Source organism: Lampris incognitus, chromosome 3 (genome assembly GCF_029633865.1).
Source record: "Lampris incognitus isolate fLamInc1 chromosome 3, fLamInc1.hap2, whole genome shotgun sequence".
Taxonomy (NCBI): domain Eukaryota; kingdom Metazoa; phylum Chordata; class Actinopteri; order Lampriformes; family Lampridae; genus Lampris; species Lampris incognitus.
In genome coordinates, this window is record NC_079213.1 from 3251784 (window position 1) to 3264052 (window position 12269).

A 12269-nucleotide genomic window follows, 5' to 3' on the forward strand; every position below is an offset into this window, starting at 1 on the left:
CCGGAAGTCGATCTCTCGGCCCTCGGCCATCACCACCGTGAAGTACACGTACTTCCCCTTGCGCTCAACGCAGTCCACCGTCTTCATGTTGGCGAAGTGCAGCTCCTTCATCCTGCCCGGCTCTCCTCCTCCTCCTCCTCCTGCTCCTCCTCTTCCTCCCGGGAGGTGCAGGTGCTGCAGGTGCTCCTGCTGCTTGGGCGGCAGCAGCAGGACGCCGTCCTCCGTCAGGACGCACAGCTTCTTCTTCCACAGCTGCAGCAGACCGTCGCTCCTCTTCTCCAGGAGTCCCTCTTTAAAGACCTTCCCTCCGTTCTCCAGCATGCTGCACCGGAAGCCCCGCCGGACGCCTCGTCCTGTTTAACGCGCCGCCGCCGCCGCCGCCGACGACGCGGTGGATGAACACATGCGCTGCGCTGCGGCGCGCGTGTGTGTGCGTGTGTGTGTGTCCGTCTGCGGCTCTCGCGTTCTGAAGCTGCTGCTGCTTTGTTTTCTCTTTTCAGCAGCGGCGGCGGCGGACACGCACACGCACACGCACGCCCCGCCCACATCCAGCGGCAACTGGACGCCGTGTCGGAGGACGCCGCGCCGCATTGATCCGGCGTTTGAACGGAAAGACGACGATCCAATCCAAAACGTGCACATGATGCCAGTCAGTAGAAAACACACGTGACCTGTAGCGCCGCCGCATGGTGGACCGCAGCATCACACACACACACATCTGTATCCGTCTCTGGTGGAGGTGGGTGGAGCTACAACACAGGAGGGGGAGGGGGAGGGGGGGTCTGACCTATAGGTGATCGATATCAAAATGTGAGAAATATCGATTTAGGCACACGAGTCCATCAGCGGCCATAACCCCGCCCGCGTCGTGACGTCACCGGCGTCCGTCGGAACGCGTGTGTCCGGTCTCGATCCCCCGCAGGGGGGCGCTGTGCTGGTTTCTAGGACGCGGCGCAGCAAAAGCAACGTCATTCTGCACGTCTTGTCGTTATTTTAGCGACGCTTCTCACTCGCCAGAGTTCCGGTCCAGCAGAACACTTGACTCCAGATGTTTCTAAGGGAAGGGCAACCGTACACACGAGCTGTCCCGCCCCCTGCCCCAACACCCCCACCCTGAACTACCGGGCTACGCCGGGGTGACCGGCTGCTGCTGCTGCGCCACCTCTCTCCATCTTGTTTGTTTTCCTTTTTCTTTCGTCTGCTCTTGTATTTCACTCATAACTCCTGGCGTCTGTCTGCATAGACCGGTGCTGACTGATGCTGATTAATCTTGCAATGTATAAATAATGTGGCGGGCAGGGGGGGCAGCCGGGACACGCCCCCCCCATCTTCTTTATGTTCCAGTCCCTTATTAACTTTTGTTTTATTCAAACGACACGTTTACAACTAGAAGGCAAACATTACACCCGACGCCTTGTCGTGCTCTGGGGAACGACGAGCAGACGCCATAAGAGCCGTCGGACATGCACACAAACCACACAAAGCACACAAACCACACAAGCCACACAAAGCACACAAACCAGCTCAGCAGAATGAAACATAAAATAACAACAAAACAACCAAACCGGAAACAAGGTTTGACTAAACGCTTGTTGGTTTTTAGATGTGACGTCGGTCAGGTGATGTTGCGGTACTGTGACGTCGGTCAGGTGATGTTGTGGTACTGTGACGTCGGTCAGGTGATGTTGCGGTAAGCCATACGGGTCTTGGGCACGTGCTGCCTCCATTAATGTCGGGGACTTCCTGCAGAGCTGAGCTCCATTACAGCAGCGCGAGGGCGGGTGGAGTCCTGATAAGTGCAGCCTCACCAATGAAAAACGCGGCTAAAATAAGCAAAACATCGACCAGCAGACGCAGTTTTTTATCTTCCAATAACAAACCAAAGCAATACTATTATGGTCTGTAATACGCATGGCTGTTATATGCGCAGGCGGAAACGGTCATTGACACCTTCCGGCTCCTTCCTGTTCAGATGGTACGGATAAACGCGTACAAGCCCGCGAGGCCCCTGCTGTCAGCACGCGCCGTTACTCTCCTGCGCCGCGCAAGCTGCGCAGAAACTGACCGTCAACACGTCTGTTGCGACTCGTCAACGACAACCGACAGCACTCGGTAACGTTTACCTGTTCCAAGTTCCCCTCAGCGACCACGTGGTTTTCACCCTTCCGAAAGCCTTCATGTTCAGGCCTGTTAAGATGTTGCGATGAACGGCTCGGTGCATCGCTGCAGTCCGTTGACTTCCGGTTTCTACTGCAGCGGTCACACCAGTTTCCGGTTTGCTGGCGTGCGCTGTTGACAATGGCACATTTTTCGCGATGCCTGCAAGATTCACCATGGTCACATGTCAACAACACGCACACAACTGTCCACACACCTCCACCTGCTCCTCCCAGCACACCTCCACCTGCTCCTCCCAGCACACCTTCACCTGCTCCTCCCAGCACACCTACACCTCCCAGCACACCTCCACCTGCTCCTCCCAGCACACCTTCACCTGCTCCTCCGAGCACACCTTCACCTCCCAGCACACCTCCACCTGCACCTCCCAGCACACCTTCACCTGCTCCTCCCAGCACACCTTCACCTGCTCCTCCCAGCACACCTTCACCTTCACCTACACCTCCCAGCACACCTTCACCTACACCTCCCAGCACACCTTCACCTGCTCCTCCCAGCACACCTTCACCTGCCAGCACACGGTGAGAAGTTTCAAGTTGTACACATCAAGTCACGTCCACAATTCCGTCCGTGTGCTCATCCTCACAATTGTGGACGTAACTTGGCAACTTGAAACGTTCCACCCGTGTGCTGGAAGGTGCAGGTGGAGGTGTGCTGGGAGGTGCAGGTGGAAGTGTGTGGACAGTTGTGTGCGTGTTGTTGACATGTGTCCATGGTAAATCTTGCAGGCATCGCGAAAAATATGCCAGTGTCAACAGCACACGCCAACAAACAGGAAACTGGTGTGACCGCTGCAGTAGAAACCGGAAGTCAGTGGACTAGTTATGCACAGCGCCGATTCCCAGATAGCAGACACATCTGGGCCTAATCTGGGACACTTTTGATACTTACGGCTCAGTTACATCACTGGCAAGTGTTGTGTGGGCCAGACGTGGCCCAAATTTAATGAGCCAGGCTTGACTTTAGTGAAGGCACATGCTGCGTGGGCCCTAATTGTCATGGCCTGCGGCTGAGTTGAGGCAGCCACTCACCGAGTCAGCGCCGTCACTCAAGGCCAAACGTGGGCTGTAAGATAACTGCAGACGTGGGCCATATTTGGGCCCAAGATTCTTTACTATCTGGGTCTGAATCTTAAGAGCCAGAAGAACCTCCAGAAAACATGTTTAGCTGTAACTTGGGTGTGGACAGACTAGGGAGGGCAGTGGAACTTTAGCACTGACCGAGGTGAATCGGCCATACTAAATTGTCTCTAGATGTGACGTGTCTGTGTGGTGGTCTGGCGGCCTGTCCAGGGTGTCTCCCCGCCTACCACCCAATGACTGCTGGGATAGGCTCCAGCATCCCCGCCACCCTGTGTATAATGGAACGGCATTTTAGCACTGAAGACATTGGTAGCTGGCACGTTATTGGTCTGACTACCAGTTTAGTCACTGGTTTGTCTCTTTTGTTGCATGACGGCGCCCCCTGCAGGCCCCCCTAGGAAAGAGCCGTTGCTCATGGTAAAGGGAAGTGGCCAGCTGTGATTTAGTGATCTTAACTGTAAATCACTGAAACTTTGTATTTTAGGGCCGGAACCGATGCCAGATTAGCTGCACCACAGGAACCTTCCATGAAGTGTGTTCAGCACGGGAACGCTCGGATGACGACGGAAAACAAAAACTCACGCGACACACTCACACGTTTAACCAATTTATTCATGAATAAACATACACGAACAGTTATTGAGTACATTAGTATCTTGTAGCATTAGCATTTTGCCTTGACAACAGCTGCTCAAAGGGACCCGGGCAGAATCTTGCCGTGTCCCTTTGACCAATAAACAAGGTTTGAAACCTTCCATTTCCCAGCGGTTTGTACCCTGGCTCGCCACTAGAGCACGACGCCGCCCGCCTACGCAACTGAAAGGATGTCGGGATGGATTTTGGGGAGGTTAGCTACTCCTCTCAGGCTGCTAGCTTAAACTATTGCTCTGAAACGCTTCACTGTGGCCTTCTGTGTAACCAGGTGGCGGCGGCCACAGAGAAGACATTCCCGCTCTTCGCCCTCTTTCCTTCACAGTGATAAAATGAACCCTGAACCCAAAGGTCAGACCGAGGCTCAGGTTAGTGTCACCTTGCATCTCTCCAGAGCAGAAAACAAAAACGTTTAGTCGTTTAGAAGAGGGGGGCGGGGCGGGGACTTTTTTCCAAATATCAGTTTGGACTCTTCGTTCATCCACGACGCTACATGTGGCTGAGCCTGGTCCGCTCGAGGAGCTTCAACACATACTCCAGGGCGGGTTCGAGGGTTTTAGAAAAGAAAACGTGATGCACTAACAATGCACTAACAAACCAGACAGCAGAACCTGAACGCACCCTCAGCGGGGGGGGGGGGGGGTGTTCAATGACAGCCGCCACGGTTACTCGCGGTGAAATCTGAACAAGGACCACCCAGGACAGCGACACCAGGACACCACGGACACACATACACACACAGGTGAACGAAATGCTATTGAATAGATGAGTCACATGGCGCCTGAACTGGATGAACACGAGGGCAGGGCGGGCGGGCGCGGAGGCCACCTGGTGGCAACCTCTCAAAACTGTCATTCCTTCATCCAAGAAGAATTCTCTGGAATGTCGAAGAGTTTTGACGGGGCCACGACGGACCACAGAGTCAGGGGGAGACGGGGTGGGAAAACTCAAGATAAGCAGACTTGTTACCGATCATTTTTAGCAGCGCCAACACATGGTTTCCTTTTAAAAATGGGCCCGACCAGACCCGGAGAGAGGAGCGCCCAAGGGAGAGGCGTTGGTCACGTCTGGTGCCCGACAGTTCTGCTCTCTGGAATGTATCAAGAGTGGAAAGTGGTTTAATAACGGTCAGCTTAACGACAGTTAACCCCCCCTGCTGCCTTCACCAACCCCCCCCCCCGGGCCGTGGTATAGACCGCCATCCTCCCTCACTGGCGCTGAAAACCGCTCACTGCTTTGACGAGTGCAAAACGGGGGGCCTGATAGAAACCGAACCAGAATGAAAACAAGGAACAAAGCTGACCAGAGCCCTGGAGGAGGTGGGGGTATCGGGGTGGGGGTTAATAAACTGGGTTTATCCTGTGTTGAAGCGACGCAGCCGGAACCACAGCTGTTGTCTAAGAGCAAACAGAAAGAAAAACGACGTCACGAGAACCCAAAGCTACGTCAGTGGTGAGGTTCATGCTTATTTTGGAGGAGGAGGTGGAGGAGGAGGAGGAGAGGTGATTGGGTTTTTGTCCTGCATTCTAGCTATTTTACAGAAGACGAGGAAGAAATGAGTCTAGTAAAATACTATGTATAGCGAGCCGAGGCTCTTCGAATATTGACCATGAGATTTCGTAACAAAAATTCTTGAAACCTTCTTTTTCCTTCTTCAAATAATTTCTACCAAGAAAAATACAAAACATTATAAGGCGGTAAGTAACTTTTTTTCTTTTTTTTAATATTTTGAGAAGCCGTTGAGAAGCAGCTGATCCTCAAGGCGTTCAGGGGGCAGAAGTCACTGCTGCTTACACTCTGCCGGGGGGTTGGCGTCCTTCTGCAAGAGACCACAGGGACAGGAAGGAAGGGGTTAATACACACACACGCACATGCACACACACACACACACTCACTCACTCACACACCAACACACACACACGCACGGGCTGTGTCCGAATACCCACACTACGGCCCCAGGATATACTATTAACCCCCCGTCTCCAGGTCTGGTGTCTGTAGTGTGTACACCATCGTCACAGAAACACCCAGTATGAACTGACCGGAGACAATTTCATAAGAAAGTGGCATGGTTACCATGGAGATGTAGGATGTTACCATACCATCACCGTACCCGCTTGCCATCACTTCCTCTGGTCGGCTGAGAATAGTGTAACAGAACTACAGTGTATACTTTTTGATCGACAGCAAGTACTAAACAGCATGTACTTGTGTTAGTATGCAGTATATTCTATTAGTATGTAGTACACAGTGTATTTAGACACAGCCAGCGTCAAACGGAAAACTAGTCTTCAAAAAACTGGTTCTAAAGGGGGGGAAGGGACCAAAAACAAAAACACAAAACAAGCTGCCAGGTGCATTGCATCATGGGAAATCCCCCCCCCCCGCCGACTACACACTGATCTCAGGGGGAGGAGGAGGATCTGAGATGTGACTGCACACCATGACTATTAATGGCACAATGAGGTTTATGAGTCAATCCAGACTAGGCCACCGGTGCACGAGTCTTTCTGCAGACTGGAATTTTACCCGTCGGATTCAACCAGGTCACGTGACCACCCACCCAGACTTCTGGGTCTGAAAATGGCTGCACAGTGCTTCACTATATCGCTACACACCCCCTGTCTGTCACTGAGGCGGGTTACATCAAGACCAGAGTCACATTCCCAACATGGGCTCGGTTAGGAGCCGTGGCTTAATGTGACCCTGAGACGCCGGTTTGTGTAGGTTCACTGCCGTTACTGAGAGAAACGCAGTCACGACTTACTCTACTTCCTGATGTGAATGAGAAGACAAGCCAGCGATCATGTGACTGACAACCAGAAATCTCATTCGACGGCTAGCTTAGAGCCTGGATAAGTTGTCTTGACTAGTTCGGCTGTTCTGAGCTCTATCTGACCACGAAACCCATCCGAGCCGTCCTGGTCTCTGCTCCATCCCGCTGCCAATCCGAGGAGGGCTGCAGACTACCACATATCTCCTCCCATACATGTTGAGTCACCAGCTGCTTCTTTTCACCTGACAGTGAGGAGTTTCACCAGGGGGATGTAGTGCTTGGGAGGATCACGCTATTCCCCCCCAGCCCCCCCCCCCGAACAGGCGCCCCGACAGACCAGCGGAGGCGCTAGTGCAGCGACCAGGACACATACCCACATCCGGCTTCCCACCCACAGACACGGCCAATTGTGTCTGTAGGGACGGCCAACCAAGCCGGAGATAACACGGGGATTCAAACCAGCGATCCCCCGTGTTGGCAGGCAATGGAATAGACCGCTACACCACCCGGATGCCCCCCCCCCCCCCCCGAGTTCCTTCTTTTTCAAACTGAACAGTGACGCTGGGAGCGGTGAGGCGCTTGTGTGAAACAAACACCGACATAAAGAGAATAAACGAAGTGGAAAATGAAGGCGCTGTCTGGAAAGATGACGAAGTCACTGACGGCGTTTTAAAGCTCGGGATGAAACTTACTGTTACAACGGGTTAATCCATCAATCTTTTTAAATAATTAAGTCTGTTAAGGCAAAAATAATGACACATGCCCGTCTTAAGTTTCCAAAGTGACGCCTTAAAACTGTTCATTATTCTGACCAACAACCAAAATCCCTCGTATTCACTTCAGAAGGACACGGGTCAGAGGAAGGACACAGGCCAGAGGAAGGACACGGGCCAGAGGAAGGTGAGTAAATCTCAGCTTTCATGACACCACAGCCAACAAATGTTCAGTAGTTCTACCTGACCACTGACTCACACGATTAAATCAGCTACCAAACCTGTAATCACTTCATTAACCGTCAATCAACTGATCAATTTATCCACTAATCGTTGAATCGCCAATGAAAGTGAATATGGCGGGTCACGGTGACCCGGTTTCCAATTAGCGTGAATATGGCGGGTCATGGTGACCTGGTTTCCAATGAGAGTGAATATGGCGGATCACGGTGACCCGGTTTCCAATTAGCGTGAATATGGCGGGTCATGGTGACCCGGTTTCCAATGAGAGTGAATATGGCGGGTCACGGTGACCCGGTTTCCAGTTAACATTTTCTTTTATTTCTGCTATTAAGTTGCAACCGCACCAGGATCAGCACTCCTCCTCCCAGCATCACGGCAGCGACCCTCCCCCCAATGACCACTCATCACTGACGAATGGGATGAGAGTTTTCTTTACCCATAATGCACCAAAACCTCATTTTGCAACAGACAAATGGATAAACTCCAAACTAGACTATTTGGGCTTTAAAACAACAGGACGGGGGGAGGGGGGTTGTGTGTTGGTGTGTGGTGGGGTTGGCTAACTTCAACATACAGAAGATACATGTGGTAATGCGATGTAGTTAATCAACCACAACCCACTATGTTAGTAGGAGGGCGGTGCATGACTGGGGAGGGGTAGGAGGAGGAGGAGGAGGGGGGGTTAGGGGTGGAAATGTGAATGAAGATGGCTAAAAGGATGAGGAAGGAGAAACAAAAGCAACGAGGAGGAGGAGGGTGAGGGGGCGGAGCTGTACCTACCGAGGGGCGGGGTTATTTTTCTACAGACACCAATTAAACCTAGTGAGGAGAAATTTAAAGAGCAGCTGACAAAACGATGTCAAAGTGAACCCAGATGAAGAAACATTAATGACTCCAAAAACTAAATTCAAACAAAAGGAAGCAAAATTAGCAGAATACAGAATGTCAAGACGCTTCGGCAACAGCCAAGCAAGAGAAGTGCAGGTCATGCTTTTAGGAAAATTAAATTATCTGAAGTCACGTCTTGTGTTGGGAGTATCCAGCGTTACATACACAACACATGAGTTTTGAGTCAGTCGGTACAGACGAGCCAATTTACAGGAAATGAAGAACGATAGCAACATGCAGTTATTACAACGTGTGTTCGTCCACTGAAACCATTGCTCCCAGTCCACCAGTCAGGACCTCATAATGGCCTCATCCAAGTGTACTGCTTAACGGGAAGGCGCTGTACCATGGAAGTGCTTAGGCCTCCATATAATCTACTGCGTTCAAGTGTATTCAGTAACTTTAATACAGCCTTCCCATACTAGCTCAACACAATGCATCACCCACTGCAAACTTCAATCTGAAGATGGGTCATTAAGACTAAGTAAACAATATAAATGCAAATCTTAATACATACATACCGCATCACTTATATGTAACACACTGTGGCTACACTAATACTATGTTAAAAGCCTCCCTGAAAGAATGTGGAACCAACGAGTGTAATTTGAGAAAGTTGGATTCTTATCATCAGAATCAGACGACCCCCAAGGTTGGACTACCCCGGGGCTCGAACCCAGGACTTTCTTGCTGTGAGGCGACCGTGCTAACCACTGCGCCACAGTGCCATGAATGCATTATGTTGAGATCAGAGGTATTACACATGACTTTAAACCCAACATCCATGAGCACATGTCTGTACACTGGAACAAGGCCACACGCTGTCAGCTGACTCCCCAAACTCTGCCTTCAGAACATTACGGCCGCCAACAGTTTCAGGACTGTGAGTTGGAGCATGTAAGCATTTCTGTCAATGCTGAGGGGCCAAGTTAAAAGATCAACAACAGAAAATCTGTCAGTTGTTTTTGTCCGAGTCCGGTCACCCAATCAAGACCGCGTCGAGGACAATGAAAGCTGAAGCAAACCAAAGCTGGTGTAAAATGAGATGCATTTGACAGTATGTATTCTGTATGTTGAAATCTGACAGCACTTTCAAACAGTGGTTTTCAACCCGAGGCTCCACAACCATCCTACACTTCTCGGTCATTTCAGTGAAACCATCTGAAGGAAAGGAGATTACGTTCTGTCAGATGTCATATGGTGAGAAGGCTGTTCTGATGGCAGTCCTTCTCACTGAGGTGGTGAGCAGGTTGAGAACCACAGAGCAAGATGTTAGCTTTTAAAGAACAGAAGAGGCGCTCGCTCTCTCACCTTGGGATCATAATCTGGGTCGTTCTCCTCATCAGCCTCTTCTTCACCCTCCTACAGAAGAACAGCACAGCTTTTAGACAACAGAAATCTCGCATGTTATTAAAACCAAAAGGAGGCAACAGTTGTTGGCCAACTCTCAATACACAGGTAACAAGGCTGAACTGGTAAAGCCAACGTACACTAGTAAAACCACACCCAATAGCTTAAACGTGGAGCCAGTTTTTTTTGGAGGGGGTCCCCCTTCCCTCCCCCCCCATTGTATCCGGCCAATTACCCCACTCTCCCGAGCCGTCCCAGTCGCTGCGCCACCTCCTCTGCCGATCCAGGGAGGGCTGCAGACTACCACATGCCTCCTCCCATACATGTGGAGTCACCAGCCGCTTCTTTTCACCTGAGTGAGGAGTTTCACCAGGGGGACGTAGTGCGTGGGAGGATCACGCTATTCCCCCCAGCCCCCCCGCAAACAGGCGCCCCGACCGATCAGAGGGAGCGCTATTGCAGCAACCAAGACACATACCCACATCCAGCTTTCCACTAGCAGACACGGCCAATTGTATCTGTAGGGCCGCCCGACCAAGATGGAGGTAACACAGGGATCCAAACCAGCGATCCCTGTGTTGGTAGGCAACGGAACAGAACGCTACACTACTCAGACGCCCCATATGGAGACAGTTTTACTTCCCACAACATTTATGCTGAGGCTCTCTTCCCGCCCTCGCCACCTGTGCTGCGTGTACCTGAAGGTGTGAGCTATATGCTAATGCTAACATTAGCATGAGCTCAGGTGGAGATTGGCTGCTGATGCAGAAGCGTTAAGGCTTGCTGGATCTGAAAACCACGTGTTTTGAGTCAAACAAGGGTTTAAATTTCAGGCCTGTGCAGATCTCTACTTTATCCTGTAGATGGCACCCTCACCTCACTGAAAACTAAAGTTAATTTTTGCGTTCATCAGTTTTTCATTTAAATAACTGTGAATAATCTTACCTCATCATCAGCCTCCTCTCCCTCCTCATCGTACTACACAAAACAAAATAATAAAAAAAAAAAAAAATCAGTTTTGAGCATGGCGAGATGTCATTTGACATGTTATGAAAGCCAAGGGTCAATTTCACCTCATCGAACAAGCACACCATTACCCACAGCAGACCTCTGCTGCAGGCCACATCTTACAGTAGAAACTAATCAGAATACTGAACACTGAAGCCGACATGGGACGGCATACACCGTTTTCCTTTCACTCATTTACCATCTTATTGTACATGAATGTACGCCCTCTACCAACTTCTGACCCCAACAACAATTTGGCTCTAGATATTGTTGGTGGATATTTACATAATCCCTCCACGTGCTGCCAGTGGATACACCATTTCTATTATATGTACATTATCGTGTACATATTTTCTTTTTTCTTTTTTAACATTTCTAATGTTAGGTGCACTTATGTCTGTCTGGACTGTTCAATGTCAGGTTTGCCTTACTGGTGCAGCAGTAGTAAAGTTTTTCATACGAGATTAAATCTTTTCAAACAGCAACATTTATTAAGACTACATGTCAGCCAGGCTGCAGGACTGCAGCTTGAAAGATCAAACTGGAAGACATACTGCAGATGAGAAGGTTCACTGTTTGGCAGTGGATACTGATGAAGATTATTCGTTATATCAACCGATGTTGTATAGCATTTTCAATACACGTTCTGCTTTGTTCCCATCTATCTGATTCTGATCACCAAGAAATAAACATTTCATTTGACCAAACTCACGTCATCGTCGTCGTCCTCAATCGCCTCGCCTGTGAAGTAGAGCACAGCTCTGGGAATGATGCGCTCGCGGATGAAGTGGCCGATCTCGAAGTCAGCAGCCAGGACCGCCTCAGAGTCCTCATCCTGCATGAAAACAGACCATGAAATGTACTGCTCGTGTGGTATAGGATAAAACTAACAATCTAACAAATCTCTTAAGACTGTGTCGACCACAGACTTTATGGCAGGTGTTCATTTTCCCCATAGGGCCCAAACATACCAAATGACAAGCTGTGACGAAGGCCGACTTTTGCGTCGCCTGCCGTCCGGGCCAAAAAGTAGCACTTGAACACACCGCAAAGACTACAGCCGACGGCCAACTAGCATGTACGTTCTGCACTGATTCGCTAAGCTGAACAGCCAATCAGAGTGATCTCTCTCACCGACGGGCTCTGCCGATGCTGGATCAGCCGAAAAGCTGCCGAAAGGGGTCCAACTAGCGCCGACAGTGCGGGACACACCGCAAAAACTAGGGTCACAGACACTCACCAACGGCCCGACGTTGGCAGTCGGCCTGGTGTGTCAGGGCCCATAGAGACAGAACCCAGATATCATCACTGAACCACTCGGTACCATAAACATGTCAAAAAAAGTGGTAGTTGCTAAAACCATATTGGATGACATCACAC

At 50.5% G+C, this 12269-nt stretch overlaps 2 protein-coding genes across 4 annotated transcripts in view; both read right to left on the reverse strand.

Moving 5' to 3' along the window:
- Positions 1 to 440, reverse strand: part of phlda1 (pleckstrin homology-like domain, family A, member 1) — a 599-nt gene extending 159 nt beyond the window's left edge. The window contains exon 1 of the mRNA XM_056275752.1: positions 1 to 440. This exon is cut by the window's left edge and continues 159 nt beyond it. Coding sequence (XP_056131727.1) covers positions 1 to 321 — 321 coding nt within the window. The 5' untranslated portion in view covers positions 322 to 440.
- Positions 441 to 3859: 3419 nt separating this feature from the next.
- Positions 3860 to 12269, reverse strand: part of nap1l1 (nucleosome assembly protein 1-like 1) — a 29663-nt gene continuing 21253 nt past the window's right edge. For 2 of the 3 annotated variants that reach the window (XM_056276023.1, XM_056276022.1), the window contains exons 12-15: positions 11602 to 11724; positions 10827 to 10859; positions 9843 to 9893; positions 3860 to 5730 (exon numbers count right to left, since the gene is read on the reverse strand). In XM_056276023.1, the coding sequence (XP_056131998.1) occupies positions 5692 to 5730; positions 9843 to 9893; positions 10827 to 10859; positions 11602 to 11724 (246 nt within the window). In that variant the 3' untranslated portion in view covers positions 3860 to 5691. Of the gene's footprint in view, positions 5731 to 8423; positions 8463 to 9842; positions 9894 to 10826; positions 10860 to 11601; positions 11725 to 12269 lie in introns of all 3 variants that reach the window. The other variant, XM_056276024.1, reaches the window with a different exon arrangement.